The following is a 27,144-nucleotide window of genomic DNA, read 5'->3' as shown; positions in this document are numbered from 1 at the left end:
CTTCTTGCGCTCTGATTTAGATGTATTTGGTCTTTTTCGTGTTTGGTCAGCTCCCTGTGGCCATGATTAATTCTTGACATCTAGAAATGAGAAGGATGATGCAGAAGTTAGAGCAAGGTCTATTTATTTCCACATCAACGAGGACGAATTGGGGGGAAATGTAAGATTTTTCAATGCATTGATGGTTTGTGGGGAGAGAGAAAAAAGAAAACCACTGAATCTTGATACAGCCACCACACAACTCCTCGCATTCTCAATCACTCTGTGGACCCAGGAAAGGGTTAACCCCACACAGCAGTTGGAGCCTGCTTGATTGACGTGCCGAGCATTGTGCTAGCTATACCCTCCAATCAGCAACCGGTCAGCATGCCCCACGTGGGTGTTCTCAAAGCTCATTGGCTCATTTTACCAGTGTTTACCGTGCCGAGGCCGAGCCCCACGTGGAGATTTCATTCAATCATTGAACAATTCTCTGAACCTCTTCTTTCTGAAGAAAATGTTGCACTTTTATAAAAATTAAGATTTGAATCTTGTGCGGGTAGATTTTCAATTGCGTGGCTATATGAGGATGAATCTAATTACAGTGAAACAAAAAATCAGCTAAGGGTTCTTTACAAATATCATCAGGCTATTTGAAGAGCAGCATTGTGTTAAAGCTTGATGCTCTGATTTTAAAGTATTTATAACTTTAAATGGTAGATTGGATTAAATTAATTTCTCTGGAGGAATAAAAAAAAAAAAAGAAAAACACCAAAGCATCATTATTTTGATAAAACAAAGTGTAGGGTGAAAGCTGTGTCTTTAGGTCCCCCCTCCTCCTTAAAGAAAGCTACTCATATGTTATGTCCCATTGAGGATCAGAGAAGGGGGGAGTGAGAGGAGTGAGGGACTGGGAGTGTTGTGTGAAAAGAGTGCAGGCCAACGAGCGAGACAAAAGAGGCTGCGGCTGCATTGAATGTGCCGGTGGTGTGTCCGTCTCCGAAGCCACAAGCAAACCACATTTCCCCCCTCTGGCCTGTACGCTACAGACGGCGAAGATACATCGGAGAGGGAAACCAATTGCGATATTGTAATTGCTGGAAGCGCGAAGTTGAGGACTTGGAAGAAAGCTCCCCTGGACCGGGTGTTCCTCCTCTCCTCTCCCCGTCCTCACTACACGTCGAGTGTGGTGCGGTGTGCGGTTGGAGATATAACCCAGAACAAAGGAGTCTTGAAGCAAGGAATGAGCGAGCCGAGACTAGCTTTGCCATTACCTTTGAAACCGGGCCAAATGCCTCTCTGAGACCAACAATAGTACATCGGCTGCTCGTATTTCTCGACGAAGCTTTCCGCCCCAAAAGCGAGAAAGAAGAAGGACAAAAAATAACGCACACGGAGACACAAGTCGGCGGCTACAATGTTTCCCCAAAACCGACCACCGGTAAGTAGGTTACGCTACTATGTAACCGTCTACACGCGTTTAACAAGGTTATTGTCTTATATTCGGAGCCTCGGTGAAATTCAATGTGTGTAATAAAAGCCAGGTTGTTTTTAAAAACCGTATTGAGCCTCAATTAGAAAGTGCAAGCCGAAATTGTTTGTCTTTGTCATCCTTACTGTGCATTTCCGGGGACTCCTTTGTAGGGGAATTATGATACTCTACGTACAGCACATTATCTAGTTTGGCTTTATTTTAACGCCCTGTGTTATCTTTGCCTCATGAAGGTCAGGCAGATTGCTGTCAGTGTGGGTTTAGTCCAACGTCCAACTTTGCCGAGTGTCTTTGTATGTAAAGCTCGTGTCCTTGGTGGTCACCACCAGTTCAGAAACATGGAGCCTCCTTCTATTCCCATACTATTGTGGAGTTGACCCAGATGATGAAGTGTGTGTTTGTTGGTCCCTTCCTCACAGGCTGTGAGAGGGGGGAGTGAGTCAGCTTGGCTTGTTGACACCTTCACTCAATGGTCTGCCCTTCTCAAGTGCCACTCATTGTTCTCAAAAATTCAGCTTTTTTATTTCTTTTCAACCATATCAAGGGTGATTCAAAGCATGCCCCTCTGATTTACTAATGTGATAGACTGAAAAACTAGAAGCTTTCCCTCCTCTTCAAGAAGCTTACCACGATTGCCAAAACTCCTCCATCGGGGCTAGCAATGTGGCTGTAAAGATGAAAAAGAAATTGGCATACTGTCTGTTTTTGAGATAGATCTCTGCAAGGTTAGGAGCGAAATTCATGCTGCATGGCTTTAATTTGTTTTAGTCGAGTTAGGTGGAGAGCTTTTGAGCAGACTGAAATACATAAACACTGGTCCTCCAGCTGTGTGAAGTATCAATTAAGACCTGCTCATTTGCCTAACCCTCATCTACATCCCTCAGCCATGCCACCCTGCACCCCACCCCTGACAGTGTTTTGACATTCATGTGCCATGCATTGAAACCAGATTAAGCACACTGTGACGTAGAACTTCATGTGAATACCACTTTAATTAATTACTCTCACAAATATGCGTGTGCAAGTAAAGACCCACAATGGCACATTGTTTTAATTTTGTGCATCTTTTATGTGTTTGCATGGGGCTTAAATTGCACCATGCGTTGTAACTTTTATTATTTCAGCCTGTACTTCCTTTGAGTGATAAGGGGATCTTGTGAGTCGCCTCTATCCAAACACGCAGCACATACACAAACATCACACACACACCAGCAGCTGTGTATGTAGTATAGCTGACTGCAGGAAGGCAGGGCAGGAGGCAGACTGTGGGTCTGTGGTTTGCACTGTAAACCCAATCCCTCTCATCCAGCCTCTCCTCGCTGTGTTCCTGTGAGAGCTCCAAACCACATCTTAATGTATGGGCAGGCGTCCCAGGGTGAGAGGAGCAGACTGCGGCGGGTCTGGGTGGAATGTTTAGGCCAGCGAACCTGCTTCCATTCAAGCCTCCGTAGAACTCAACGGCACCATGTGAGACACCCGTCCTCAGAAAGTCTTCGGTCATTGGGAGCTCTTGTTTGCACCTCAGAGCGAAGGGCCACTCAACACGGCAAACTGTTTAATCTCTGAAATGCAAGGCTGGCAGTCACCTGTCATCACTGGTCCACTGTGAAGGATGTGACCCATATATTATAGAAACATGTGACCCATATTAACAAATGTGTAGGTTATGTATTTTTGTGCTACAATAATTTCACACGTCTTTTTTTTAGGTCCTGTACCAGAGACTTTGTGGCATTTATGCTATAAGCATAGATGTTTATAGCTTTGTATTATCATGACCAAGTGCCGAACGTATCTAAACTGAACTTCTCCTCACCAGAGATTTAAAAAATCTAATTATGTGCACAGATTTAATGGATAGGGGGGCCACTCTTAGTTGTCAAGTGAAGAAATGTCAAAGATTTTCTAAGTTGATAACTTAATTTTTTATGTTTTAATGCTGTATAACTTGTTTCCAAGAAACTTGAGTGCTTTTGCATCATTCTTTGGAGAGATCTATTGATTGACTACTCAATAAGTCGTCTAAGAATGTCTTTAGTCCAGGTCTGCCCTAGAAATGAAGCTGTGGTTTCCATCATTACCCAAACACAACATAGAAACCTTCCTGAAAATGCTTCAGGCCCTCAGTGTGCCCAGATGATTTTGGGTTTTTGCCAAATACAGTAGACTGGCTCAGAAGTGTATAGGACATGACACGCATGGCTGGCTGTCTCAAATCCTTAATGTTCTTTCAAAATGTGCCACACTGACAGAAACATTCAAGGCTATAATATAGACACGGACAGAAATGGACAAGAAGAAAAAAGCAAAACATCAGAGCAGGGCATAAAATTGTATTTAAATCAGAGACTACCAATTTGTTTTGTGAGCCTGTAATGATACTAACCATGTTAACAAACACATTTGACTCACTTGAAATAACACAAAGCTAAGAAGTAAACTAACTGCATTTAATAAAGACAAAATGGGGGCATTAGTAGGTTTGCAATAACTCTATAAAGTTCCTTTTAGTGAGTTATTTTACAGAATTATAAGCAAGTTGTCACCCAAAGCTCTTAATTGTCAGAATAGTGTGGGTGGATCTTGGTTCAGTCGTTTTAGATTACTCAATCATTCACACATATTTTATAACCTTTCGTAATCTGTTGGGTCAAACAGTGATCGGACAGGTTTCTAACTCGTCATCGTCATGACTAAACCATTAATATGGTTCCTGCCCAACTTTCCATTGTAAACATTCATTAGTTACTTCCTTGTTCAACTTCGATGGAGCTACTGAATGAGCTGTAGTTGTTGGTACACACTGCTGACGGCTTGGCTGTGTGATATTTTCTTCCAAATAAGTTTAATTGGATGACAGTTGAACTGGATTTGTTTGACTGATTGACTGTTACTCATGATTGTCCCCATGGACTCTTTAGAAAAGCTCCGTTTAAGTGGCAAAGTCTGAGATAATTCCAAAGTCAGATGTTTCTTTTCAGTCTCTTTATCAAATAAATCTGTTGGCACACATCGACTCCGGCACTCAAGATATTTTCACAGTGACATAAAGGGTTAGCGTCATTGGTTAAATATGTAATCGGAAACCAAAGCTAGCATCAATGTCATGTTGCAAATTGAATGTGGTGCCATTGGTCATGCTTTTTAACCAACCGACCGTCCTCGCCCATAAAACAGCCATGTAATGTGCAAGCAGCTTATTTTGCACAATAGTTATGTTTGTCATTATGCTGCGTCCTCTAGTGGCCATATTCATTATGGCAGGAACAAAACAGGAAGTCGGGATGGAGTATGCAGGACACCAAAGTTAATTTAGGGAAGGATGGAGGAGAGGTGGATGTGTAAACAACAACAATAACTTCTACCCAGAGACTGGTTTGATGTAGCCTGCGCATTGATTTAGTTTAACTAAGTTATGAACCATTGTTCGATTTCGTGACATCACATAAAGTTAGGCATCACAATGTCCTTTCCTAATCCTAACTAAGACGTTTTGCTGCCTAAACATAACCAGCTGGTTCCATTTCACAATGTTGTCACCTAACTGTGATATTCGCCTGTTTATAACTGTAACAATGCAACCGTTCCACAACATTAAATAAACAGTCATAGAGGTTTGTTATTTTTTAGTCAGTTACTTGTCAAACTAGGTGCAGACTCTGTACTCCTGATTGCAATGCCTCAAATCACTTAGTCTTTTTTTTTTCAGATCTATATTTGAGCGTCAGTAATCATCATGTAAAGATCCACTCTCTGATTTGGGAATTGTGCTCAATTTGAAACAAGTTTTCAGAACATCAACAATGAGCTGGGAGGAACTTTTCAGGAATTTGGGGCCAAATAATACAAGACACAACTAATAATGGAATCTTCATTTTTAAAAGGTGGTCTTTCTAATTTAATATCTAGTCAGAGAATATAGATACAGACAGGTAGGAGACAGGCTGTTGTGGGGAGAGCACTTTGAATGAGTTGAGGCCTTCTCCTTGTCCGTAGAGCTAGCATAAAGCAAGCCTCCACTCTCTCAGTCCTAGCATGCTTTTAGCTCTTTATCACCACTGTTGTCCAGTGGAGAGAGTGTGGCTATCGATCAGAAGCTCGACTGCTTTGCTCAGCCACCGATTAGATGGAGGGGGAGAGAAAGAGAAAAGGCAGAAGAAAACGAAGGAAAGAGACTGAAGGGATCTCAGGTTTACATAAGCTGTTGTGGAGGTGCGTCTCGGTGGAAGGAACAAACGAGCTGAGGGGGTTACCTAATAAAAGAAGGCACCTCCAGCAATTAAGCCAGCTGACAGGCAAACTGTGGCGCTTCGCTAATGTGGGCTGACAGCAGGGAAATTTGAATAACGAGGCTTGCGGGAGGAAGGAGAGAGGAATGAGGATGTGGAGGGGATCGGGAGGGGGGGGTGGGAGAGAAAACTGAGAAAGAAAGATGTGTGGTGCTAATGAAACAGGTGCCTGGCAGCCCCTCCCCTCTAAGTGCAGGAATCATTGAGAGATTACCAGTGCGTTTCTCCAGCACAGAGCCAAGCAGATAGCCACTTGATGGAGGGGGGTGGGGGGCCAGTAAACCTGCGTCTTTTCTTCCCCACCGCAAGCTGCTTTAACAATGCAAATAAAGCTAAATGTTGACAGCCGTGTTTTGAATAATCTGATATAAGAAGCTTTCACATCAAACGCCTGTGAGCAAGGACAGTGTATTGACATGTTTCATGGCCCTCAGAGATGAGGAGGTGTGTTTTTAGACGTGTGTGGGTGGATACACAGAGATACGCATTGAGAAATACTATTCTGGGTTAGACCTACTGTCACTACGTCCTTGGTGGTAGTCTGATGAGAGAGGGAGAGGGAGAGAGAGCTTGGTGGGTGTTTACTCTGATGATCGACTCTGTGGGTAAGCAGTGTAATTAGTGGCCTGACTAATGGGCCGAGCTTCGTGAAGGGAGGCAGCAGCACAGCATCTTCCCGGCTAACGGAGACAGACTGAGAGACAGAGCTCCGATTTAAACAAATAAGAAACCGTAATCCGAACATTTGGCATGGAGGGTTTTTTTGCCACGTTAGTGGCACGGCTCTAGAGAGGGCTATGAGTCGGATCAGTTCAGACTGTAATATCTCAACAACTGTTGGTTAAATTGAGATGAAATGTACTGAAAGATATTCATGATGCCCAGAGCAGTGATACTATCACATTAATGATCCACTGACCTCCTGTAGCGCCACCAGCAGGTTAATATTTTCACTTAAGGTGCAAAATATCCCAACATTTACTGCATGAATTTTGTACGAACATTCATGGTTCCCAGGAGATGAATCCTATTGACTTGATGACGTGATGATCCTCTGAGTAGCGCCACCAAGAGGTACATATGTTTTGACAGCTATTGACTGTATTGCCAAAAAATTTGTTACAGACATTAATGTTGCTGCTTTCCATCCAGTGCTATCATAAGGTCAAGATTTTATCTGAATTTGGTTTATGACCAAATATTTTCACGACTAATATTCCCTTCACCCCCAGCTTTGTTTTTAGTGCTAATTAGTTCATGTTAGTATGCTAATACACTAAACTAAGATAATGAACATGGTAAACAATATACCTGTATAGCATTGGAATGGGGCATCATCCATCGCCAATGATGGTCATCAACCACTGAACCCAACATTGTGATTTGAAAAGTGTACACACCAGCACTGGGATGTGTTTACAGTGGCATTCAGTCCATGCCTAAAGCTAACTATTTTGTTTTTATACGATGCAGTTTAAACAAATCCAAAGAAGATGCTTTAACTAATTCAAACTTTTCAAACACATTTATTTTTATAGTGTACGAAATGAATGATGGATAAAGCTCCTGGAGGGACTTTAGTGCTCGTAAGATTTGATCTGTTTGGGTGATTCATCGCCATTGTGATCATGTTAGCATTGTTACATTAGCGTTTATCTCAAAGCACCACTGTGACCAAGTAAAGTCTCACTTACCTGCTACCATTCCTGTTGTCAGTCTTGTTTTTGTGGTCGAATTTTTTATGTTGAATTTGAACTTGTTTTGCCACAAGTGGAGGTTTAGTATAAAGTAGATTCTCTTGCTAGAGCTGGACACAATCTGTGTTCAGGTTTCGTAAAGAAGCAATATGGCAGAAAAGGAAAAAAATTAGTTGTAGGTGCCTTGTGTTTGAATTAACTTGGAAGACTATGGCCTCTTTTTCATTGAAGCTACATGTGAAAACAGATTTTAAGTGGTGGAAATTACAACAGAAGTGAAGCAGAATGTAAAAGGTCATCCAAGAGAAATCTATTTCTCTCTTGACCCCTGCAGAAGAAGTCAGAGTGGTGTTCTTCTTAAGTGAACCTAATATTCTTCTGGTCACACAACCACATAATAACACTGATGGACCCATTTCAGCTCCATTAGCAAATTATATATCACTGAGGTCAATGTGGCTAGTGAGGATTGAGACGCGACTTGTGGATTCCATTGATATTTGACGTAAGAGCTAGAGTCGTGTGAATACGATAAAGTGCATGTGTGCTTGTAAATACTTGTGGAAAACTGCGTCGTGCACACATCCACTTAGTGTTTGTAGTGGGGCATGTGTGGGCGTGCGTAGTCTGGTCTGTGTGTGCGTGCACATGTTTTCTCGAGGGTGGGGGGTTAGAGCAAGGATGTGAGGTCATAGTGGTTTGTTGCTTGCGGTGTAATTAGTGGTAACTCAAATGAAAACAGGAATGATTTAATTCAGCGAATGCCACACTGTTAATGGTCCCTTCACATCAAATTTCATGTGTGCACGAATGCTGTTTTTCTGCACCTTTTTTTTCCATGTTTGTACGTCTGCTTGTGCACTTGTGTTTGTGTCTTCGCATTCATGTTGCGTGTCGCCTGAGATATGATGCGCGCAGGGAATATAACCTGATCGGTTATGTTTCTGTAGTTGGTGTTCAGCTGTTTCTCACCCACTTAGCATGTTTAAAACATCCTTATTGGATTGTTTCCGATCCTATCCCACTAAAGGGATGTGAGGTCTGATTTAAATCCTTTCTATTCCCATAGATGAGTCATTCACGCTCTCTCTCATCCCCTCATCATCAGGTCCTCATTTAATCATTGCAATTGACTTAGGTCTTCCAGGGCTAAGAGAGAGATTAGTGTGAACGTGCGTGTGCGTGCCCATACATCTGATGTGACAGGGTCATTTCTGGGTTTTTCACATTCACCTTGTGCAATAGGTGGCCTTAAACCCCTCAACCCCTCAACATTGGCCTAAAGTTTTCTCAGCTGGCTCTTTATGGAATGGAAAAGATCACAATACAGTAACAACGCCAGTCTGTTTGAGGGCCTGTCACCACCTCCACACTGATTGAGCTAAACACCTGAATAATCAGAGGATCTCTAATCATATCAGAGAAAAGCTTTCCTTCCTCATGCCGCCCAACCACATGCGATCCTTCCCCAGTATTACAGAACCTGACTTTGCGATTGTATGAGCCAGAGAAGGATCTAGTCTGTAATTGTGTAACAGCGATTTTCAGTCTATGTAAGCTTTGTTCAAGGGCAGACGGCGTGTCTCTTGTTTGCTTTCGGGCCAGGACACGGCCAAAAGGGAGGGAATAACTGAGTGTAGGATTATCAGGTGAGGCTCTCAGCCTAGATCCATTCCCAGAGGTCACCGGGTCATCTGGGTGACCAGACCTCGCACTTTAAAGCCTGCTCAGCTGTTTGCCTGATCAGGAGTTGGGGCAGACTAATGGCAATGATTCATAGGAAATGTAAGGAGTAGGAAGAAGGTTTTGCACGCTGGGATAGGATCGATGCTTTGCCTGTATTTTCCAAGACAGCATCTGTCTTGTGTGTCCAGTCTAGTCTGGTGTGAATCATCATAACAACAAAGCTAACCAGCAGTCTGGAGCTGTGCGTAAGGTCCTGAGTGACTGAGCCAGCAGAAAGATGGTGGTTTACCCTTCCTAAAAAAATAAATATTTTTCTCTTGAACTTCAGAAAATAAGATTCGCATCATCTAGTTGCCAGACGCTGCCTCTCCTCTCACCTGTCCTCTGGAGAAATGTTTGGGGGGAAAAAAGAAGGGAGCCATAAAAAGGTGAGAGGAGGAGGATAGTTGCCTCTTTCTTCCTCCTTCCATCCTCTTATAAAATGGCATTGGTGCTCTTTTTTTTTCCCCCCTGTGAAGAGTAATTGCTGTGTGTGTGTGTGTGTGTGTGTTGTGTGAAAGAGGAGGGGAGACTGTGTGTGTTTAATCACGGGTTTGTGTGTGAGGAAAGGGGAGTGTGTATGTGTGAGCAAGACTGACAAAATGTGTGTATCTTTGGGAGTGTGTGTATAATGGTGGGTTTGTGTGTGTGTGAAGGAAAAGGGGTGAGTGTGTGTGTGTGTGTGTGTGTGTGTGTGTGTGTGCTCTAGGAGGGGGATCTGGCCGACAGATTGAGAGCAGCTTGTTAGAAAGAGGAACAATGAGGCCACAGCCCCTCTCCTATCTTCTCTGTTTTGTTCCTTTCCTTTCGTGTGTTCCCTTTCTCTCTTTTTCCCTTCTCTCTTATTTCCATCTCCTTTCAAAACACATTCTCCTCCTCATTCTCCTGCTTTTCTCTGTATATATATATCCCACTTTCTCACTTGCTCGTCTCACCCATATTATCTTTCCATCCATCTTATCTTTTTTTCCTTCAACCTCTCCTCTCTATTCAACTCAGCTCTCTCTCTCTCTCTCTTCACACTCTCCTCTTTCCTCTGGATTTGCTTTCCTCTCTTCTGATAATGTTTCACCTGCGGAAACACCTATGTTTTCTTTTTGTCTCTTTCACCCTTTTGGTGGATCTCACACTCCTTCTTCTCTACACACAGGTGGACATGCATGTTTGCTTTCACATACTGTACTGTAGTATGTGAGGACTGTAGTTTGCACACTCTGCCTTCAACATCTTGCACTCCCCCCTGGCAATCCTTTTGCCATTGGAGTTGAGTGATGTTGTGATTAAGTGGTTAATTAAACATCATTAATGCGTGACAGACATCGTTTATGTGTAGGACATCAAGATGTGAGATGTGTGTTGTTTTTTAAATTCAAATTAATCATTAGCGCTGCCATCCTGCTCACATGTAAGCCAACTGTTATTGAACTCGGCTTGTAAGATATTTTGTTGAGCTGAAAAAGTAGACAGATTGGTTTTGGTATTCCTGTGGGGTGGTTCAATGTGTTCAATTCTGATTTCTGTAGATTTAAAAAAATGTTTTTCCAAAGTCATACCTGTCAAGTTTTTTGTCATTTGCTTTTCATTTAAAATTTAAATTAAGTTGTATGTTAAAGATAAAAAAGCTTTGACTAATTAATAACTTACATTTGCTTGAAATCTGCACCAAGTTATACCTTAGACCTTCTCATACTCTCACTCAAACACATTTCAAAATAAAAGTTCTGCAGGTTACTGGACAAATACAATACAAATTGAAATCCAACTGACAGTAGATCCCACTCAAAGTGATTAAATCCTCCATGGCTTATTTCTGACTTGCATGTGTTAAAAACAAACAAACAGTTTTATGGCTTCTTTACCCAACATAATGTGTGTGTGGTTGTACGGTGTGCCACTGCTGTCTGTGTGCAACATACATGTTGTGTGTATGTGTACACACATGCCGTCATGTAGCATGTGTGAATTTGACCAACAAAATAAATGTGTACACACCAGACTGATCAGCCAAAAGCTGGTCACTGCCAGTCACATGACACCAGGTCTATTTTGACACGTTTGTGGTGATTGATTGGTGCATTTTCCATTTAATCAAGCCTTTTAAGTGAAAGTAAATCATAAAATAAAAGCATAAAAAGGAAAGGCATTGGCAAAGGGAAACTAATTGAGAAATGGAAGATATGTTTTAAATTGAAACAAAAAGTGTGAATATAACACTCATCTATTTTGCTGTCTAGTCTGGTTAGCCTTAGTTTCTTATTATAAACAAACAGGCTCCGTTTGGCAAATGTTGTAATGAACGTATAGGCAAGGAGACATCTCTTTAAAAAACAAAGAGCTGAGCTTCATGACATTATATTTATTCCAAGTTGCTCGTGGAAGTTGAGTACATTATAATAAATCCCCAGTGGGTCAGACAAAGTCAAACGAAGCCTAAGACTACCAATTACAAATGCACATTAGAGAAAAATTAGTTTCCCTCTTCCATTACCCTCCCAGGGAAAAGATGTCACTGAAGGTGCAGATGGATTGTAATAGCGTCTACGCCACATAAAGCACATTTCCTTCAAATTCCAGCAGCAGATGTAACAAATCTGTAAAAAATTCTGTATTAAAAAGTCACCAGAAATTCAAACGCATTCCAGTGAGTCTTATTCTTAGAAGTCTTGATATAAAATCGGCTCTGGTATTCTGGGGTTTGATCAGATCTAGTAGTCTACTTGGCAAGGAATCTATTATCAGTGCCTCTTCCTTTACACCTCCCATCACAGGCTGGAAAAAGAGCAGAATGCTTTTGAGTCACTAACAAGACTCCGGCCCCTAATGAACTAACAGAGACATATTGAAAGTAGTCTGAAAATTGCAGTTTGTGACTATCACTTAACCTCTCCGTCGTACTTGACCATCGGGAAGCCTGTGAACCGGCTGTCCCGGGCCCTGTTGGCCTCTGCACTCTGTTATTTTGACAGAGAGCCAAATAGACTGACAGACGGACAGCCCCCACCACCCTGGTAGTCCAGCTCTCAGCCTCCTTTTGTCTGCCTGTCCTGCAGCATTACCCCTATGGTTGTAGTCTCCTAATTGCTCTGAACCCTGCAGAGATGGGAGATGAAGTGCAGAGTTGGGAGGGGGCTTCAGCCATGGTGCGGTCTGATTTTTTTTTTTTCCACCACTTTCTCCCTCCCACCACTCTTTCTTTCTTTTTACTACTCAGACTTCCAATTAAACAAAGTGTGCTCATTTGGCTAAGAAGCTGTTGTTCCTCTCCATCCTCCCATCCACGACCCATTCACATCTGCCTCTACTGGCGATGACTGTGTCTCTATAATAGACAGCCCCCTCACAGTAGTTACACACAGGCATGCTTCATGGTTCGGACGAAGTCTTGCAAGTTTGGAAAGTGCTAAAATGTTTTCAAGGTTAGGAAAATGCTTTAATTCAGAGATGCTCCCTTAAAATGCTAGGTTTTCAACATAATGTGGTTTTCAATCTTGATATCACGCATGTAAACCCAAAATCGTTTCATATGTGAACTGAATGCATTCTGTCCTTGTAGTGTGCAAACTATAATATGACTTTTGGTGGCGCTCACTTCTTTTTTACTGATAAAAGTTTTAAAAATCTGGAAATTTTTGGTTTAGGTACCTTCAGAGTGCTTGAAAAGTGTTTGGCTTTTATTCTTAAAAAGCTGCAAAAACTCTGATGTCCTGATTTGATGCTCATGTAAAAATTTACTTCCTTCTTCCTTATCTTTCTAATGTTTTTTGTTGCAGCGCTTGAAATAAACAATTTGAGCAAAGCGTTTGAATAACCAATTTGAGCAAAGCTTTTAACCATATGAAATTAGTCCTATTACACAGACATTCCTCGGCCATTGACCCTGAGATGTTCACATAATTTTAAAAATAGATGTCAAGAGCCATTGGGCCTAATGCAAGGACATTTTTGTATTCTTATCTTAACGTTGTCTTACTTCACAATTTATTTCAGCTTTTCAAAGTAATGGAATATAAAATGTATTATTGAAAAACTGCCTAAATGCCTACTACACGCCTGAACTGCTCATAAATTGTGCCTTAGAAATATGGCAGAACTAGTGGTTCTTGCATGAAGCACATTGTTACTATTCTATACTGTATCTGTTATGATGAGTTTGTCCTCTTATATGCCCCCTTATTAATTAAGCTGTCCTCTTCTGTTCTAGGCACCTCTGCAGCCACCCCCGGGGTCCTCCGCCTCAGTGGTGGCAGCTGCAGCAGCGGCGGCGGCAGCATCGGGGACGCCCCAGTCACTGAAACTCACCTACCCAGAAACTTTGGACCGCATCAAGGAGGAGTTTCAGTTCCTCCAGACCCAGTACCACAGGTGGGCGTTTGGGAGTTTTTACTGTGTTTTTTATGGTGTGTGTGCTGGTTCAAGTTCCAGGCTCAAGTTTCTTTCTGTGTTTTAAAAAATGCAAGGCGCTGTGTTGTGTCAGGTGAGATGATGAAATTCGATCCAGGAAGGCCAGTTTGTGAGTTTGAAGACTTATCAGAACACTGCACAGCGGTTTATTATACTCTGAGACGGGATTTTACAGCTCTGTAAAGTTAACAAAGAGACGATCAATTTGTGCTCTGTATGGGCGACTGAGAAGAAAACTGTGGAATTATCCAGTTTACAAATCAAAGTATTCTGCATATGATTGCCCAGTGCAGTGTGTTGCCAGGTTGGAGCCAGGTTCAACTTTTTCGCTGGATTGTTATCTCTGCCCTCACTTGTTCTACTGCCTGACACACATAAATGCACACACATACGCACCCTCACTCTGTCTCTGAGATAATGCGATGCTATGTGATGTTTGGACAAACTTTTTTTGGCACAGTTTCTTGGTTCATGTGGGCACATTTTAGTTTTTTTTTTTCCTTCAGGAGAGCCGTATCATGCATACATTATCTGAAGTATGCAGGCTACTCTTTTTGCATTACTGTATGGTGAGTTGGATGTGCAGGAATGTGCCCAGAATGCCTTTTGAATGTGGGATTTGTGCTGGCTGTGTAGTCCCAGCCTTCTCTCTCCCCTCTCTGTTCTCGTGGCACACCTTCACAGGGTTCCCACCCCCCTCACTCTCCTCCTCTCGTCCTGCTTTGATTTAGCCGGCCAGAATCCAACCCCCCTCCCGTTCTCTCCCACTTCAAACTTCTTTTGTATGCTGCCCCTGGCCAGAGCCCCTCTAACCCCTGTGGCTACTGCTGCTTCCCTGTACCCACAAGTGTGTGTGTGTGTCTTTATCCCTCTGTCCGTTCTGCTCGTCACAAGCTCAAAACTCACAGTCAGACCGGCCCTGAGCCTAGAATGCCTGAATCTACACATACCAGTACTTTAGTTTCGACCCCCGGGTCGACTAAGAATTCCTTCAGTTGAGGACAGCCCTATTGTCCTGTTCTTTTACAGTATGACCAGTTAAAGATACTGGGCTGTTGGCTGACTCCTAGTTCTCCATTGGTTTTGGCAGATTTACACTTTATTTATTTAACACTTTAATATAAGTTCATTTAGGACTATTTCATAGTTGGAATAACAAAAATTTACTTACACTTTACAGTCTAGTCCCAATTTTTATGTATGAAAACCTCAACCGAAATCTAAGGAAGACAATTTGTCGCTGCATTGTCTGCACTTCAAATTACAGTGAATAAATTGGGAATGAGATGGTGTGTGTGGGTGTATTTGCATGTTTGGACGGAGTGTGAACCATTGACAGATTATGTCCCACATACCTGCACATTTCCAGCACAACACTGAAGACTGTGATACTCACACCATCCTTAGCTGGGTATCTGTTTGGTTATTTGGATGTACCGGTACATTGAATATTGTCTCAATTCAACATTCTCACCCTGTGACCATTTTAAAAAACATCTCCCCCAAAAATATCTCCCGTGAACCACCTTTTGGAGCAGCTTTGACCTAGACAAATCAAGCTTTCCAGTGAACATGAGTCACGCCTGGATCTGTTGGTTGAGGCGGCATGATCGGCTCTACTGGCAGACGTTCAACGTTACACCTCGTGTTACAAAACACCTGGAGCATCGCCCTGGTGCCAAGCGCTAGTACTGAGAAACTAGCGAGCAGGATAAACAATAAATGAGTGATGAGATTAAGAACACGATTGGGAACAAGAGCGAGCTTGTGATTCCATCTGCATCTTCCAGTGTCGATAGCACAGCATGCTGTTTTAGCAGGCCTGGTTCAGGTTTCCAGGAAAGCTTTATTCAACCTTCCTACAAGCTTCTCCATCAGCCCTCAGGGCAGGCTGCTCTGAGCACTCAAACACAGCAGATTAATACACTGTAACCAATAGTGCTGTAACCATAGCTTGTAACAATAGCAACAGTTACTGGAACAGATTGTGTTGTCAGATGTCTTTTAGCGTATCTGTCTGAAGTTTAATCTGGCAGGTAGGTATGAACCTGTTAATTAGAATGACTGGTTTCATTTGCTAATAATTGCTACACAAACTGCCATAAACATGTGTTCTAGAGGCACAGCAACAACAATACTGCTGCTTTTGTTTTTGAACATCCACCACTAAAAACTCAAGTGAAAGTCAAGAGAATTCGTTTATGAAATCTGCATATTTACAAAATAACAAATGACAAGTTTGCCTCAGAGAAAGCAAAGTTAAAGTAAAAACTAAAACATTTATTTACTGAATTGTTTTGCAAATCTGAAGGGTTTCGTCTGATGAAATGCAAAACACTGAAATTGCAAAGGACATCAATTTTGTTATACAATTTTGCATATATTCACCATACACACTGGCCACTTTTTTAGGTACTTCAGTAGATTCCAATGCAACTGTTTTGCCATTAAGCAATGTACTGCAATGCATGCATCAAATTGAGAGGTTATTCCTCATGTATGCAAATATGAAAGATGCAATATTTTTTTAAATACCGCTCGATATAATGACCTGTACAACCCCAACTACAACATCAACAAAAACTGAACATTATAGACTTAGTTAAGGTATGGCAGAGCTGTTCCATTGGATTGCATTAGATTCTTCAGGTGTACTTGTAATGGCCACTCAGTTGCCAGTTTATTACGTCCATCTAGCTAAAAGTAATGCCCTCTAATACCAAAAATACAGTCCTGCAATGAGTCCTACGTTCATGAAGGTTATAAATCTTTCATTGATCGATTCAGAGCGATGTGTTTTTATGGTTATTTTTGCAGTTTGCTGTTGCAATGTATTGCATTATGTTATTTGAGAGGGATTTTGTGATGATTTTGTTAGGATCAATACACTTTAGTATCGCAATATTATGTTTTGTGAAATTATATTGAGTCTCAAATAACTTTAAAAAATATATAGTTTAATAGTTGGCTGGCAAACATTTGTGGCAGTCAGTGGTTCATTTTTCTTAGTGTTTAAACCCCTGATTGGTAGATAGCAGTGTTGTAATCTCTTTAGCCATTTAAGTCTTCCACTTCAGTGCAAGAACAGAAACTGAGAAAACAAGTAGTCTATGGAGGCAAAGAGAAATGTATTCCTTTGCTTTTACAGTATTGCAATATATGGAGTCATTACTCCTGTATGTTACGTATGGTTTCACTCGATTCTTGCAAATATGCTGTTCTAATATTTATATCAACAAAAGTAGACTGAAAAGGTCTACCAAAAAAAGGTGGCAACTGAGTTTATATGCTAATATGTGATAAATGTGGTGCTTAATGTATGTTTTTATCGTTTTACATTTTGTCTTTATTTGGAATCACATTTCAATAGCACATTACAGTCATCACCATTATGATAATTGGCATTGCAATCCATATTTTCAGATTTCTATCTAGTTATAAACTAAATGAACAGAACTTGGGGACGTTTCCATCTACAGCAAATAATAGAACGGATTGAAAAACAAATCTCCACTTCTCCCAGATTTCCTCAAATTTGGCTTTCTAAAGCGTCATGGAGAAAGTGATTCTTTCCATTACAAAAATTTTGTAGATGATGTCATACCACTTGTCTATTGATGGGCTGTCTGGCTTAATTCCCTTGTTATAGTTTTATATTCGAGAGTGAAGAGTGCAGACGCCCAAAAAGAAATTAATCCCAAATAAAAGCAATGTTTGTCCCAAATATTGTCACCAATTCTATGTAGATCTTGTGCCAGAAAGCATTTACATTTGGATAGGCCCAGAACAAGTGATAATGATTTTCCTTCTGGGAGCCACACACTTTCTCCAACAACTGGAAGAGCCTGAGTGTATGATGGTTTTAAATATGTTTCAAATGCTTGCAGCTGAAAGTATAGATGGAAATGGTTATATTACTTTACCTGCCTTAACTCAGGTTTTTTGTATTTGTGTGTATGGCGATCACCAAGGAGCCCAGTCATGCATGTCAGCTTCTCCTGGGCCATATGCTACTCTCAGGTCATAAAAACACCATTATGTTGTAAAAACGGGAGTTACCCTTTAACATGGCAAACAACACAGTAAAGCCACTCTTAAGAGCTGTTAGATGCCAGCTTGTTTTCCAAACGTAACCATGAAAAAGTCAAGTTTGAAGATAGTGGTCAGTAGGTTTAGCAGTAGCCTTGTTTAGCCCTCCAGTAGACGGGTGAGAGCACAAATCCACATGATTGTCAATTTGATTGCATGATTGCACCTTCATGTAATCAGACCCACTTGTACACTATTCACACTGTAGGGAAAGCCTGACCTGAACTCCCACAGAGACTGACACAAACACACTCACCCATTCAGCCAGGCTCCCAATCTGATGCATGTGCTTAACACACACTTACACATGTAGGGGACTCCTCAATTATCTCCACACACAAATAGATGTTGCCTAGAAATGGCAGGGCTTAGTTGTGTATTTTGTCTGCAGCGAAGGTGGCTGGATTCTGATAGATGTTGGATTAGACGGCAGGAAAGAGACGGAGGGAAGGGATTAGTGCTGATGAGCTGCAACTGTGTGTGTGTGTGCGTGGGCGGGAGGATGGATGGGTGGGTGGCAGGGTGTGTTTCTAAATGTGTGCGTCGCTTGTTGGTTTTGGTGGCGTGTGCGTGTGTGTGTGTGGGGTTGGTATGAAGGGATGAGAGTTTACTAAGGAAGCTAAAGAAAGAGAAGGGTTAATTAATTAAAGGGTCACTGGCAGGTCAGCTGCTCTGGTTTTCTCTGTGTGTGTGTGTGTGTGTGTGTGTTAACTGTCTAACGGGCTGTAATCAGCAGACTGAAGGGAGATGGGAGGAGCTGCTGACACATAGCTCTCATTACTGTAATTCTCTTTTCACAGACGCACACACACACACACACACACACACACAGATTGCTTTGTTTGTGTGTATGTGTGTGGTCTGTAGAGTAAGATAGGCTCTCAACTTGCCACTAACACACTGCCACTCATCACTTATGAACCCCCTCCACTCATCTCTGCCCAAATACTACACAGCAGTACTCACTGACACACTCACACCCGTGTGTGTGTATCATCTTTAAAAAGATTTCTGTCACCATATGCTTCCATTACAAACAGAGGGAGGGTTGTGATATTGGCCAGATGAACCTCTTTTAGACAGAACACCTATTGAACTTGTTTGACCTCATTAATTAAAAAAATAAAAAATGAATTAAAAGCTGCCACGGGTTAATTTCGTTCACAGGACACCGCTCAACAGTAAGGATTGCCTGATAGCCCGGGGCAAGTAAAATGCCGAGATGGGCATTTGACGAGTGAATCTAACAACACACTTTTTTCCGGATCTGATGCTGGCAGTAGCAAAAGGGACATCTCGCTTCCTTCTCATTCCTGTTCCTGAGAGTTGCAGGTGCCTGGTAAAAGTCATCACTCACTAGGAAATAGTGGTGGATAAAGAAAAGTGTATGAAAAGTTATGGCCTTGGTCGTGGGATGGACTCTGACTAAAGGCCCTTTGCTGCATGTCGTCCCCGCTCTCTCCCCCTTTCTCCAGCTGTCCTGTCCAATAAAGGCAAAATGCCCAAAAAATATCAATAATTAATATTATTTGATCTGTGTTTCCCCGAGGGCTCACGCACACGCGCAGTGCAGTGACGAGACGAGACGACTCGGTTGTTTACTACCTTGTTGATCTCGCTACCACTTATCAGATGCCCTGTTGTGTGTGTGTGTGTGTGTGTGTGTGTGTGTGTGTACTGTCTGTCACTCACCAAATGAAATTATATTTGCTTGAGGGAGGGCTGTGGGTTTGTCTTTTGTTTATAGTTTTGTGTGCATTTTATTTGTGGGTTGGTTTGTGTGCTACAGCCTCTCCTGTTTTAATTCTGTGTGTGTGTCAAACATTTATGAAAGGGCAGCCTTTACAGGGAGTCTGGCAGCAGAGAGGGCTACGGTTGGCCTGCTATTGTGCGACAAGATCCCAGCTTTGTTTTGTGTGTGTGTTTGTGTCGATGTGTGTATTTGCTCTTGTACACACCCTTGAGAGATGATGAAAGAGTACACAGGCGAGTTGGGTGGGTCCCCCTGTGCGTGTGCGCGCGCTCTTGTGTGTTTTGAGTAGAGACTGGGAGAGCAGCTGAAGGTTTTTCCAGTGGAGCAGAGAGGAAAGGTTGATCAATAGTTAATGTGATGTAAAGTGAACAGTCACATACCTGGAGGCTGGCGGGCTAAATGGTCCTGACACTGTAAAGGCACGACACCGGTGCAGTCGCTACATGGCTCCCATCAGTGTGTGTGTGTGTGTGTGTGCTTACTGGCTGGTAGCTCTGTGTTTGTATAGCTCTTGTGTCAGCTATGATGCTTGTTTGCCAAGACAACGACGGGCTCCAGACTGCAGAACAAGTTCAAGTTCTGAATCGACGGTGGAACCAGACTTGTTAGCAGCATGTCAGGATTAATAAGGATCAGAAGGTTTAGTGTTGAGTGATTTGCCTGGAAGTGTCTTTTTACACTGGTTCTTTTTAATTGATCTGCAAATGAATTGATAACATTTTTGGTAGCTTTTCTAGTGTTACATTTCCCTGCTTTTCTCTGTTTGATATAATTTAAAACTGAATATCTTGAAAATTATCATTTATTGCAGCCTTAGTTTTACTGGCTATACTAATTAAAGTTACCAAAAATATTACTTTAAATTAGAAAATATACAAGAAAAGAATAATTTAATGCAAACTTTCACAATCTGAATACTCAGTGAGACACACTTTTTAGAGCTGCAAAGAACTATTTTTGTCATGCATTTATCTGTCAGTTATTTTCTTGAGTATTTATTTGGTCTTTATTATGTTAAAGCTGTGAGAAAGGCCCAAATTGACCTGCAGTATTTTCATTTTGGACAGCTGTTTAGTCCAAACAAGCAATGTAAAAATTACCAGGGCTGCACAATATATGATTTCAGCATTGGCATTGCAATGTGTGCATGCGTAATAGTCACATTGCAGGATGTCAATCAAGGCAAATGGACTCGAATACGTCTTGCTGTGACTTTTTTTGCTGCTTGATACAAAAGGAAAGCTTGCACAGCTCTCATCTTCAATTTATAGGAAAATGTACAAAACTTTCTTCAGGGGGAGCATGCTCCCTGGACCTGGCCCGCTAGAGGTAAAAATTCCTGTTGACAATTTTTTCATATCAGCTTATACCGCAATTTTCCCCAATATTGTGCAGCCCTAAAAGTGACTCAGTTTACTCTCAGAAGACTTAACAAAATGTATAAAGCTAGAACACCTCTGGGATTTAGGGCAATTATGTTTATAAATATGATACAGAAAAACGATTTGTTCATGATCAAGCTATTTGCAGATTAATTTTCCATTGATTAAGTCTTTGGGTTTTCATGGGGGGAAAAATGCACAGGCAACTGAAACAGTCAGGGAAAGTCTAAGGATTTAAGTTGCGTTTCAATTCATTCACACATTGGCAATAAAAAATTATTAATACATGTGAAGTGTTACACATCGTACCTTTAACTTGAATGACTGTTTGGGGCGCCACTTATCAAACACTTGTAGGAAAAGCACTAATTCTATATTTACAGAAGAATTACACCACTGATTATTTTTCAGCCTCAAAAATGTAAATAATTGTATTTTTAAACCTGACACTAAATCATTTAATTCTGTTTCTACAGTCCTGCTCACACTGAAATCCATGTTCTCTCAACAAACACTGGAACGGAAGGAGTAGATATTTTTACACCCAGTAGCCTGTTTCTACAAAGTCCAGGATCTTAATTAGATGCTTCACTGTCTGTAGGCTCCGTGCGTAGAATGTGTGTGTTTATTGAGCAGGTTGTGTGTGCATGTGTGGGTGTGCATACTGTACGTGTGCTCACATGTGCATTTTGTTTCTGTGTGCCTGCAGTATATTCTGCAAGTATGTTGGTTTAGTGCGTACAAGCACACACATACACACACACACACACACACCTAAATGCTTCCATGCTCCAAGTAGTATGTTTGTGTGTTTCTGTGTATGTGTGAAAGCATTTGTGTGTGTGTGTGTGTGTGTGTTCAGTAGCAGTGCAGCACTGACAGAGCTGTCTGAAGGCTGGCAGGCTGCAGATTTGTAGCGCATTCGGCTGATCATCTTATCTCCTGTCACCGCCAGTGAAAGATTGGAGGAACCGAGCCCACCGTGGCACACACACACACACACACACACACTCGTATCTTCTTTTTTCTTTCTGGTTTTCTCCCTCTCTCTCCCCCCTCTCTTGCTCACTCACTCAGTCTTGTTTTTTCTGTGTTGCTGTGTCTTTCTCTCCATCCTCCAAACCTTCCCTCCCTCCCCCTCTCTCAGTAAATGGTGCTGAGCCAAAGACTAATTATTACAGGCAATCATTTCGACATGAAATACCCACTTCCTGCTCACCGCTCTCCTCCCCTCCCTCCCTCATTTTCTTCCCCCTCTTTTATGCTCCTACAGTCACATAATGGCACATATGCGCGCGCGCGCACACACACACACACACACACACACGAACACAGAGTAATTTCATTCCTTGAAGTCCATTTTGTGGGGAACAGTTATTTCTTTCTGAGTGCGACCTTGGGGTCTTTCCTGTAAGCACAAGAAGTGTGTGTGTGTGTGTCTGTGTGTTTGCTATGCAACCTTGTAGTGCTATTGTGCATTTTCTGGAGTGCCTCGCCAAAAAACAAAGGGTTTTATGGGTATAGAGGCATTGATTTTTAGTCTCTTTAGTGGTATTTAACAACATGGCTGACTGCTGCTCATTTGCTAAACAAAATCTGATGAGCCAAGGTGGTTTTTTGTTGAACATTCAGACCAGAAACTTTTATTTTCGAGCACCTTGAAGGAAAACTTCACTATCAAAATGACCATTTGTATATCTGTTACTCTGTTACTTTCAAGAAAACTTTAATTTGCTCACACGCTTTATTAGTGAATGAGAAATCCAAAAATGGAGCAAATCATTGATGACTTGAAGTAAATGAAGGCCACATTTAACATCAACAAAACTCTGTCAAAACATCCGTTTTCGAGCTCTTGCACAACTTGTGCAGTATCCAAGCCTCTTGTATCCAGTCGTATGCTCGGTACTTCCCAAACATGTGAATCTTTATTTACAATCCTAATCGCAGCAACACTTTATAAACAGGATTTCTACAACAATCTGTCTTATTATTTCTGTGCCGATCAATAGCTTTTCATGTTTTTTTGTGTCTGTGTGCGTGGATGTGTCTAGACATTGCTATATTTCTCCAAGCTCATCCCAAGTTTATGTGGTGATGAACACACACACACACACAGTCGCATTAGTCCTCAGCCCAGCTGTGAGTGACTTCTGCCGAGAGGCAATTCCACTGTAATAAAATCTATAGGGTGGGGTGGTGGGGGGAGGGTTTAATCCTCACTACCCCACTCGCCCACCACCTCTACCGCCCTCTCCCACTGCTCGTCATGCTTCTCTCTCTCTCTCTCTCTCTCTCTCTCTCCTCCCTCGTCCCTCTTCTACTCAACTGACTGGCAATGATAAATGAGTCAATTATGTGTGTGTGTGCACGCGGCGCTGCAGAAGGGGAGCGGATGGGGCCGTTATTACCTGTTGCGGCTGGGGGTAATGTTGCGGTATTAATCATATTCTAATTTTCCTCCGCCAAACGACCCCCCCCCCCCCCCCCCAACCCACCACCACTTCCCTCCACCCACCTCCAACGTCCCACCTCACCACACCACACCACAACCCCCCCATCAATCTATCTGCCGCCCGCAAACAAGTCGGCGTAAACTGCCGAGGGCCCAAAATATACTACCTCTCTGGGGAGGGAGGGGAGGGAGAGTCGGAGGAGATGGAGTGAGAAAGATGGAGAGAGAGTTACAGAGGTAACAAGGGAGGTGTTTGTGTGCTTTGACCTGATATACAAACACATTTAGAAATGGAAGTGTGTGTGTGTATCTGTGTGTGTGTGTTTGCAAATCCAGCCATTGGCATTATCCACTTTTAGAGGACACTGGGGACAGGTTTGGTTGTGAGGAGAGACAGGCAGACACAGAGGACAGACAGAAATATGGGACACATGGGAAAGGGTTTTGGCTGCCATCACTTCAGGTGTGTGTGTGCGTGTGTGTGTTTGTGCGTGAGAGAGCTTCGACGCCAGGCCTCGCTGTAGCCTGACATGCTCACAGACTGAGCAACAGACACGGGTCATGTCCTGAAGAGAAGAAGAGAGAAGTGATTGTTAGAACAGAAAAAGGCAGATTTATTACACATCCAGACAGAACTGGCACTTCTGACCCACTTAAAGCAGAAGCTTCAACTTCTGTGAAACTTGGCAGAGTGTGCTGTCGAAGGTGAACGAAGGGGGAACGGTCAGACAGACAGACGGACAGAGAGACAGACGGACTGGCTGGTAATTGGGGAAGCAACAAAACGAGGATGAGTGGAGGGCACATGGATAGATTGAAAATTGTCCAGAGAGAGAGAGAAAGAGAGAGAGACACCTTGGATGTGCCTGCCTGCAGTCTTGGCTAGGTTTCAGGCTCCAAGCGTGACTTCGTCTATTTCTGCTCTGCTCTGAGGTGATAATGGGCTGTCAGCACCCCAGTCACCCTGCTCCCTCCTCCCCCACTGAGTGTGGGAGAGAAGGGGAGAGAGGTGATGGAGAGAGAGAACAAAAAAGGAGTAATTTGTTGTCATGTTGCTAATTGCGTTGTGTATTTTTTTTACCCGGTACATGATACAAATGAAAACTCACCATCTTTATTTGTTTTCTCCCCTTTTTTTGCAGTTTGAAACTGGAATGTGAGAAACTGGCCACAGAGAAGACTGAGATCCAGAGGCACTACGTTATGGTGAGACACACACACACACACACACACACACACACACACACTCACAGGCCATGTCTCTCCACAGCAAGTGCGGTGCCAAGTCCTCTGAATCCCTTTCATCTGCTAACAGCTGCCAAACAACACCCACCAAAAACCACACGCAAGACCACACACACACACATTATAGGACTGCAGAATAAACAGCACTTACATGGGCGTGCAATCTTGTGCTTGTGTTTGCAAGTGTTTATTTTTTAGTCTGAGATGCAGGGTCGGAAAGAAAGTTGAAAGTTTGAAAAATGCTTAATTTGAACGATTATGCTTCTTAAAGTTAGGGAGAAACTTAAATCTGATATATAGTCAGAAAAATGCTTAATTTCCTTTTTCTAAGATATTTTTGGCCATTTTTTAAGGCTTTTTGATAACAGGAGAAATGGGAAGAAACAGGGGAGGACATGCAGGAAAGGCCACCAGGATGCCCCAAATGAATGCTTCATTTTCAACATAATCTGGTGTTTCATAAACCCAATATTTTTTTCATTTTTTTTTTTTTGCCAATATGACGACGGGATAATTCAATTTTAAATATTAAGTTCATTTCTTGTGTTCACTCATCATTCATAGCTGTTGATCCCCTACTTTGGAATTTTGCAAGCATTAAATTATCATTATCAAAACATACAATCAAAGTTGATATGAACAGCTGGTAAAATGAACAAAATGACAATATGCTTTCATCGCTGTGGTTATTTATGCACTTGTGTCAAATTAATTTTTCGCGATTACATTTATAGAAACAATTTGGAGGTGATGATAAAGACATCACAAGTGCTTGAATTTTACTCTTAAAACGCTGTATGAGCCCTGGAGATATGTACTCCTGCTGATGTGTGTCCACATCTGTCGACAGCTGTGTATAAAACCTTACTCTCTTGGTAACAGCCATCTTTATATGCAGTCAAACTATGAAACTCCTAAGTGCTGAAACCTCTGCTCTGATTTATACTCTCCTTTCTTCTTTGATCACACATACCAAAGGTGTAATTTGTGGGTATCTTATCAGTTCTTGGTGTTGACACATTTTAAACATCTTCATGTGTCTGTTACAGTTTGCAGCACAGATGTAATAAGTGGTATATTCAACTGAAATTAGTCGCAAACTGAAGGAGCTCGTGTGCTGCTTTCAAAACGGAGCATTAAACAAGATAATATAGGAGGAAAAGGTGTTGTTCTTTAAAGTCTGTGGTACAATGTGTTTTATGAACTGAGTGGCTGCCACAATAACCGTTGGACAAAAAAAAGTTAATTTCCAACCCTCTTGTCATCAAAGTGAAGGTAACCTGTGGCATTTTTGACCTCCAGTAAAAGACTACTTGTTTCATATCCTTGAATGTGAATGGGCAAGGTTTTTTGTCAACGAATAACTTTTCAAACCTTCAGACTTTTGCTCATACAGAACAAGAAATGTAAATGTGTCATCACTGGGAAATTTGGTTTGGTATTTTTTAATTCTTTCATGACATTCTAAAGATCAAGTAATGAGAACTGTCTACTCTGCTCACTGAGCTGTGCAGGCTCGTAGTTGTTTCTCTGCTGTGTCACTGGTTGTCGGTCATCGCCTCCCACACGGCTCTGTTTGAGGTTAGTGCGATCACATAGTTCTCTGAAACTGCTGCGTAATTTGCCCACTCGTTGTAGATACTCCTAAAGTTTGAAGCTTTTGAATCTCATTGTGGGCAGAGGAAGTTATCGAAGCGAGTACGTGACGGCTGTTTAAATCAAAGAAACGAACGAGACATTGATTTTCTTAAGCATTAATGTGTTTCCTCTGCAGTCATTCAGATTTGAGGCTATATGATTCTAGAGGATACACGATCTTCAGATCTCTTTTCTTGATAAAGGCACAGCTAAAAGTCTTTTGTCTGTTTTTGTTTTTTAAGTCTGCAAACCCTCAGCCTTGATTTTTACCTGTGATCAGAGCCACACACAACCACAGCTGACTGAGTGTAGGCTGCCCAGAAACCCGCTGTGCCAAAAAAGAGCTATGTGGCAATCTTGGCACAGAATGGAGACTAGTAAGGGGATTGAAGTTTTAGTGATGGGGAAGGGGGGGTAGCTGGCATCCAGCACAGGCCAGGTCTCCTTTCCTGGCTGATGATTTGGGTTTGGATGAGTTTGGATGTTGCTAAGCAACAGGCGAAACTTGGCACACCAACTGCCAAGCAGAGCCGCCAGCTGCCAGGAAAGGCGTCTTTTATGGTGGCACAGAGAGAGAGAGGAGTGCACGCACACACATGACGAGAACACACACACACACACACACACACACACACACATGGAAACATGCACACAAACACACAGATACACACGCCTACACAGTTGCAGGCTTGTGCTACAAACACACACACACACACACACACCATCATGCATAGGCACACACACACATGCACACACACATGCGCGTGCTAACTGCCAGGAAAGATGTCTGGAGAGAGAGGACCCCTGCCATCTCCTCTCCCATCCTGCCAGCCTGTTCTGGCTGCCTAGCTGCCAATCTCCTCTCTCCACAACCAGCCACGCTGAAAAGCAAATGTCAGCCTGTCACTTTTCGAGGCATCGGACTTTAAAATGCTCCCCTTTTTTGTCCATCTCGGAAGGTAGAGAGCGAGAGAGACTGAGAGAAAAAGAGGGAGACCC

The 27,144-nt window shown here is 42.2% G+C and overlaps 1 protein-coding gene across 2 annotated transcripts in view; it reads left to right on the top strand.

Annotated features, from left to right (window-relative positions):
- Window positions 1–885: 885 nt before the first annotated feature.
- tle2a (TLE family member 2, transcriptional corepressor a) overlaps window positions 886–27,144 on the top strand; it is a 45,718-nt gene continuing 19,459 nt past the window's right edge. For both annotated transcript variants that reach the window (XM_059341385.1, XM_059341384.1), the window contains exons 1-3: window positions 886–1,420; window positions 13,384–13,544; window positions 24,405–24,468. In XM_059341385.1, coding sequence (XP_059197368.1) covers window positions 1,397–1,420; window positions 13,384–13,544; window positions 24,405–24,468 — 249 coding nt within the window. In that variant the 5' untranslated portion in view covers window positions 886–1,396. The remainder of the gene's footprint in view (window positions 1,421–13,383; window positions 13,545–24,404; window positions 24,469–27,144) is intronic.

The sequence above is a fragment of the Centropristis striata genome, chromosome 9, assembly GCF_030273125.1.
Source record: "Centropristis striata isolate RG_2023a ecotype Rhode Island chromosome 9, C.striata_1.0, whole genome shotgun sequence".
Classification (NCBI taxonomy): domain Eukaryota; kingdom Metazoa; phylum Chordata; class Actinopteri; order Perciformes; family Serranidae; genus Centropristis; species Centropristis striata.
This window is presented reverse-complemented; position numbering and strand designations above follow the sequence as displayed.